Raw genomic sequence first — 8043 nt, forward strand, 5'->3', positions numbered from 1 at the left:
CTCCAGTTCTTAGAATCAAAATGAAGACTACCTATCAGAGCATGAAGCCCGCCACCTCCTACTTGGGCAAAGTTATCAACGCCCTCGGCATTCAGGCGGCCCGCAACAAATTCAAGGTCAAACGTGGCCTTGTCGGCATTTCCCAACTGGCCTCCGGCCTTAAGGCGTTAAGAAGCAAAGCGGAGGCCAACCAATTCAAGGAATCGGTCAACTATCTGTTGGATAAAGGATTGGTGAAACTCGTCCTGCCAGAGGTTGTGAAGAGGAGCTTCCAGGAGGTTGGACTTGGTGGGAAGCAGCTCTGTTGCTGCAACCCTTGCTGTGACCCGTGCTGTCGGCCCCGGCTTAGTGTAGGCGTGGTCTATGGCGATGATGGCCTCCCTGTGAACCAGTTGTGCGGCCCGTGTGGTTGTGGACCGTGCGGCAATGGTTGTGGTGACTGCTGTGGTAATTGTAGGCCGCGGCTCAGCATTGGTGTAGTGTACCCCAATGAGGTGACCCAGTTGAACCAGGGGCTGAATCAGTATCAGGCGGGGCTTAATCAGTTGTGTGGGTGTGGCTCGTGCTGTTCAACATGCAGGCCAAGGCTGAGTGTGGGCGTGGTTTATCCAAGCGAATCTTTGGCGTGAGCCTCCCAGATTGTATTGTATTTTAATTTTCAACTGTTTGGTTTTATGAATAAAAAGAATCGTTTTAAATTACATGCAGTTTTCTTCTCCTTTCACTATTTAGAGCTCGCTAGATTATGAAGTAAGTACAGGGAAACGACGCTGCATGCATCCTAGGGTCTAACGGAGAGGAGAAATTTTAGCGAATTTTCTTATTTTTAAAGAAATAAAATTTATTTTATTTTTAAAGAAATATTTAATATCACCTTCTTTGCATTTAATACGAGTACTACTTACTTACATAACATCAGTTTGCCTGTCTCTGAACAAACGAAGACTTTTTCTACGTTTCCCTTCGCCAAATAACAATTAGTAATTAGGTACGTGGGGAAGAATAAAGTGCAAAAGTATTTTACAAGCACCGGTCTCCTGGCCTGTATATCTCTGTCTCTACAACAATAAAACTTATTTGTTCGTGCTCTCTTACACTCATTACGTCAAGGAGGAAGAGGAAGAGAAAGAGGAGGACAAGAAGGAAGAGGAAAAGGAGAAGCAGGAGTAAAAGGAGGAGGAAGAGAAGGAGAAGGAAAAGGAAGAGGAGAATGGGGAGGAGGAACATGAAGAAGAAAAAGAGGATGAGAAGTAAATGAATAAAGGCTAGGGTGGAAAACTAGAAAAGACAATAGGAAAGGAAGGAGAAGAAGAGAAAGAAGCAAAGAAGAACAAAAAGTGGCAGGAGAAGAAGCAGAGTCAGAAGAGGAGGAGGAAAGGGAGAAAAGGTAAAAAAAATATGTTTGTACACAATTAGAACCCTCCTCCCCCCACCACCACAGTCCTCCGTTCTCACAATAAAGACTATGAGAGGAAGGTTGAGAGGCTAATAGAGGGGAGGGAGAGAAGAGAAAGGGAGGGAGCGAGGAGAGGGCAGGAAGAAAAAAAGAACAATGCAGTGGAATTACTTCCCATAACTTAATGAGGGTGCAAAGTTTGTGCTATAAATAATTAAAAAATCTCGTATTTGTCCAACAGGGACTGTTTTTAGGAGGTCAGTGAGGGGAAGGGTGCTACTGTACTACAGGGGTGGTATTCATGAAATAGAATAACCCATGTTTATAATGCCAAAACGTAGTTGGAATAGACTAAGGAAATAGGTAAACTGCTGAGAGGAAAAAGTGTAAAAGGGTGTTTCTCCGACTTTTTCTGATATGGTTTTCTTCTGCAAAATTGTATTTCACGAATGCTACACTTACTGTAGTTTCTTAGGTGCAGTGATAAAGAGATCATACATATTTGACCCTTCAAGAACCCCATTTGTCCATTGCTAATAGACAGATACCCACGTTCAAAATGTATTTATAGCCGGGTCCTATAATCTCATGTTATCCTCTGAACAGTCTCAGAGGTTAACAGACACCTTAGGTCCCTAAGTAGGGTTGCCAACTTTTTTTTCGGCATATACGGTACAAACTAGCAAAATGGTGAAAAAATACGGATTTCCCGATTTTTACCCGGAACAAAGGCATGCACCCCCCCCCCCCTCCCCAAACAAAAAAAACTATTTTGCATCAAATAAAAAAAAAGAACAAACATCCTTGTACTTACCTATCCTTGGGTAAAACTGCTTCACCTTCACCCAAGGATAGGTACCTACTAAATTACTAATAATCCGTTTTTGAATCCGTGTTACTGAAAATCACATGCTAAAAGGCTGAAAAAATACCTACTTGACTCGCGGGTTTTTGTGTTTTTCGTACGTACCTACCTATCTATCTTTTTAAACTTTTTTTTGTAATTTTTTCTGTTTATTACTTAGTCAGTTCCCGTATTTTCCATAGATTTGGAAAAAACCGGAACAAAGGTGTGTTCCGGCGGAACATTTGATTTTTGACAAAAATACGGATTGTTCCGGGAAATAACGTACGGTTGGCAACCCTATCCCTAAGTAAACCAGTGACTCCGTCCCTGGTAAATAATGAAAAGGATAATAATATCTAAAAGTTTTTAAATAATAAATAAGAGTGCCGAGGAATAAAATATTCTGTACAACAAACATAGCGAATCATGAAATAACAACAATAGCGAGAGAAACAAAACAACATTACCTTTTTTTACCTTGAACGGGGGAATTCTTTAGGCCTTTTCATACATTTTTCCCTTTTTCCTTTCTATTATTCTGTTCCCTGTACTTTCATATTTTTCCCTTCTCTTCAAGACCTACTTAGATTTGGATTGAGGGATCTACTTTGGAGTGAACATTTCAGGGAGCTTCTGTAGTCTCCAAAGAGCTTTTAGTTTAGTTTTATGATAGCTGATTGAGCAGGGATTTTGCTCTGTTCTTGTTTAAACTTCAGGGAAGGAGACAAGAGATTTTTGTAATCTTCCTTGTGCTGTCGTACCTCACTAGTCCGCTGTTCAAAGATGGACTCGGATTTTTTTTTTTTTTTTCCCAATTACAACTATCTCAACAATTTCACTGACTATAATATGGCATTATAAGTTCTAAGTCTTTCCTCTATCAAAATGGCAAATTTGATTGAATTTTTACGCTTTTTTATCTGCACATACGAGAACATAATTTTGGGAGAGTAAATTGAAGAGGAGAGAAGAGGGCTTGGTACAAACATGTCATTACATGGTATTGTCAAAGGGAGAAGATTGGAAAGGGACAAAATTTCATCGGAAAATCTATTACTCTGGACAAAATATCAGAGGTTTTCTATTTATAAAAGACGTGGGAGTGGAATCTGATGAAATATTAATCCCATTTTCTACATACATATTCTCTTAGGGGATTCGAGTTATTCACAGGTGGAATCAACGCCTCCAACATACATCCCCTAAAGGATAAAGGAAACTCCTTGTGACGATGATTCCAGAGTGACCCCAGTTTGAGTACCCCTCTGTCCTTGTTGAATAATTTAGAGCTAAAGCTACTTATAGTACCTACATTGGTACCTACATTCGTATACTTACCAATAGGTTACATTGGTTACATAGGATATCAGAGTTCCTATTTCCTATGCAAGTATTACATTTTATTGAACGTTATACCTACGAGATAGGTAGGAATATCTTTTCTGCTTTCAGCATTTCATATTTTGCACAGCTGTTCAGGTAGGTACCTAGGTAGCTATCTAAAATGCCAACGTATAGGTAATTTATCCAGATGGTAATTTTATTTCACATACGGACCTACAAAAAAAAAAGGAAAAAAAAATTGTGTTTGTCACTGTTTGTGTAAAAAAAAATCCACCTACCTACTCATGCATAATGGAAAGTGGGAAAAAAATAAAGTTCAAAACAAAAACAAAACAAAAACTAAAACATACTCACAGGCAATTAAAAAAATGTAATGATAGTAAATTTCAGACCGCCATCTGTGATGTTGGTTAGGTCCTTTTTTTTCAACATGACAATGACCACAACTCCATATGATGAGTCATATTTCAGTGTCATGTTTCCTCCACCCGTTTGGATATCTTTTCTCTTCTAGTCCTCACATCGAGAATAGTATCGTCAGGTTCACCACAATGCTGACAGAGCCCATCCTCTCTCACGAGAGTGAGTATCCGTTTCCTGTAGTCCCCACAGTCCTGAAATTGGCCGGTCAGGGTACGAGTGATTCAGCCGATACACACACACACACACACACACACACACACACACACACACACACACACACACACACACACACACACACACACACACACACACACACACACACACACACACACACACACACACACACACACACACACACACACACACACACACACACACACACACACACACACACACACACACACACACACACACACACACACACACACACACACACACACACACACACACACACACACACACACACACACACACACACACACACACACACACACACACACACACACACACACACACACACACACACACACACACACACACACACCACACACACACACCACACACACACACCACACACGGTCGCGCTACGCGCTCCCTGACATGTCTCACAGAGCAGCATAACAGGCATAACTTCGAACCGCCGCCATTTTGAATCAGGTTTGAATGTGAAAATTTCAAGTAGCCTATGTCACCCGGAGTACTTTTCTTAACAACCACAAAAAATTTCATCAAAATCGGTTGAGCCGTTTTCTCGTGAAAAGAGGACAAAAACGGGTCTATTAGGCCATTTTCTTCCCTTTTTGACCCGCCGCCATTTTGAATCAGGATGGAATGTGAAAATTTCAAGTAGCCTATGTCGCCTGGAGTACTTTTCTTAACAACCACAAAAAATTTCATCAAAATCGGTTGAGCCGTTTTCTCGTGAAAAGAGGACAAAAACGGGTGTATTAGGCTATTTTCTTCACGTTTTTGAACCGCCGCCATTTTGAATCAGGATGTAATGTGAAAATTTCAAGTAGCCTATGTCACCCGGAGTTCTTTTCTTAACAACCACAAAAAATTTCATCAAAATCGGTTGAGCCGTTTTCTCGTGAAAAGAGGACAAAAACGGGTGTATTAGGCTATTTTCTTCACGTTTTTGAACCGCCGCCATTTTGAATCAGGATGGAATGTGAAAATTTCAAGTAGTCTATGTCACCCGGAGTACTTTTCTTAACAACTACAAAAAATTTCATCAAAATCGGTCGAGCCGTTTTCTCGTGAAAAGAGGACAACCAAAGGTCTATTTAGCGTAACAGACAGACATACACACATACAGACAGACAGACAGACAGACAGACAGAAATTTTTCTAATGTGATTTTTGGAATCGTGGATGCATAAGGAGTAAGAATAACTAAAAATTTCACGATTCTAAGCAATGTACAGACAAATCTACAATTTTATTTATATAGATAGGTGTAAAGGTGCGTCTAAAAAGTAGACAATAAACAAATAATGTCATGTCCTTGGAATTTTTTGGGTAATAGAAACCTCAGGTACCTACTTCTCATAGTCTCTTAGGAACGAACCCCCATCCCAACTTGGGAAGGAGACACAAGACAAGATAGCTACCTACCATAGGTAAGTAAGTAGAACAATATATTGAACACCTACACTAGGAAGTAGTAGTTACTTCTACATGAACAATCCCTCGGGAGATGTCCCCTCCCTTCCTCCAATCGGAAGACAGAAGCATCTGTCTTACAAACGGACAGCATTAACTAGAAGAGAACCATCCATAAGGCAATTCCCCTTTCCCCTTATGGATGGTTGTATTCTGCTTAATGTTGTCCAAAATCCAAATGTATACCTATTAGATGCTCAACGAAAGATATGCAATTATGTATAGTATACCTAAGCCAATGCTGGAGCTTTCTATGTTTGCACTTCCCAGCAATCCAAATGTATGATACCTATTAGATGCTCAACGAAAGATATGCAATTATGTATAGTATACCTAAGCCAATGCTGGAGCTTTCTATGTTTGCACTTCCCAGATGTCAACAAAGGTCCAAAGGTCATCCCATCCTTCCTTCTACTGACCCCTCTAACAGTCTCTTCCCTTAGTCCCTTCCTTCCTGGATATAAACAAAGCAATATGAATTCCTGTCTTGCAAAACCAGTACCACATGCCCCGGCACTCGACACATGAGCCTATCAAAACCTTAGAGCCTAGGACAGGAAACATATCAATATAAATTTCCTCTCAGCTCCCTGTGCAGATAAAGGAGGCCTTTCAGTCCCTCAGGATGTTAGTGGATTTCTCTCCAACAGGATGGTAATAAAGGAAGTGGGTTCTTTTTTTTTTTTTCTTCAAGAAGTTTGATTACAGGGAATTGTAACAACGGAGGGAGGTCTTATCGCCCCGTAGTCGAGAGGAGAATGAGGACAGGATAGGAGAAAGCCAGCCATTCCGAGAACGAACCCGGCCTTTCAGTCCCTCAGGATGTTAGTGGATTTCTCTCCAACAGGATGGTAATAAAGGAAGTGGGTTCTTTTTTTTCTTTTTTTCTTCTTCTTCTTCTTCTTCTTCAAGAATTTTGATTACAGGGAATCGTAACAACGGAGGGAGGTCTTATCGCCCCGTAGTCGAGAGGAGAATGAGGACAGGATAGGAGAAAGCCAGCCATTCCGAGAACGAACCTTATCTGTTTAGAATAAGTTTCGCCCCGGATGGGAATCGAATCCGGGACCTAGCGCTTACAAAGCAGACGAGCTACCCTCCAAGCTAACTAAGCTGGCAAGTTCGCTCTTAATATTCTGTGTACCCCTATAATTTTGCTCTGAATATTCCGTTTCCTTATCCCTGTTTCTCACGTCACAAATTAGGGACACCAAGGAGTGAAAGGGGATAAATTTAAAATTCTGCTCACGTTTCCAGAGAGGCTTTCTCCGTTTTCCATCATTCCTTAACCCGTGGAATCCCTCTGATCCAATGATGAAAACTTGGAATTATATTTGAATACCTCTTCTATTTCTAGTACATCAGTCAGTTAGCTGTAGAACTCACTGAAAAAAAAGACCATTACAGGACCATAAAACACCAAATGGGCTACACAATTTACACTAAATTTCTTCTAAGCCTTGAAACCTTTTTTTGCTCCATTTCATCAGAATGTCACAGGTTGTTCGAGATTTACTAAGGCTGAACTAACTACAGGTCTCAAAATGGGCACAAAGGATAAAGGGGGTTAAATTTTTGCTGTAACGTCAACTCAAGGATCAAAATAATAGGAACATGATATTAAGTTGTAAACTTTATGTGTACAACGTACAGGCTAAATTATAGGTGAATAGGTATACTCGTATGTATTTAGTATGATAGGTGGATATGTTTATTATTAGTATTGATATTCATCATGTATCTTCTCAAATTTTATGGTTAAGGCTGAGTGCAACCCGGTTCCACGTTGACCAATCACAGGTACAGATATCAACCTTGTAAATGAACGCAAATGTGATTCGCTGACAAATAGATATGACTATTTATTGGCTTCGGGCGATAAAATTACCTTCTTGTGTACAACAAACTGTAGAAAGGAATTTTATCCTTTTATGCTTGGCACATTGCATAATCAAACAGTTAGCAGGCATTCATACAAATTTTTCTATCTTGTATTGCAACCGCTTTTCTCTCGTAAATCCGATAAGTAATATTGATAACCTGTACCTGTACCTACTGTAAATTACCAATCAAAACCCCGGCTGGTATTGAACCCTCACCATCCTGTTTACCAGACGAACATCTTGACCACAAAGCCACCCAGACAGATTCTAATGACATTTAAAATTTCCCCAACCTATTCAACTTATCAGGGTGTACAGTTTATTCAAAGGTCAAAGTTTACGTAACAAATAAAAATGTTTTCCAAGCGTAATGACATCATTCAGCAATTGGAGCATCCTGCTGACTGAGATTCCTCTTAATTTTGCTGACGTAAATTGTTGTCCGTTGCAAGTGCAAAGTTGCACTGAGTAACTTATTCTTGCTT

At 40.2% G+C, this 8043-nt stretch overlaps 1 protein-coding gene across 1 annotated transcript in view; it reads left to right on the top strand.

Annotated features, from left to right (window-relative positions):
- The first annotated feature begins 6 nt into the window (after window positions 1–6).
- The window catches only part of LOC103507066, a 13964-nt gene continuing 5927 nt past the window's right edge, over window positions 7–8043 (top strand). The window contains exon 1 of the mRNA XM_026822025.1: window positions 7–254. Coding sequence (XP_026677826.1) covers window positions 21–254 — 234 coding nt within the window. The 5' untranslated portion in view covers window positions 7–20. The remainder of the gene's footprint in view (window positions 255–8043) is intronic.

Source organism: Diaphorina citri, unplaced genomic scaffold (assembly GCF_000475195.1).
Source record: "Diaphorina citri unplaced genomic scaffold, Diaci psyllid genome assembly version 1.1 scaffold285, whole genome shotgun sequence".
Classification (NCBI taxonomy): Eukaryota; Metazoa; Arthropoda; class Insecta; order Hemiptera; family Psyllidae; genus Diaphorina; species Diaphorina citri.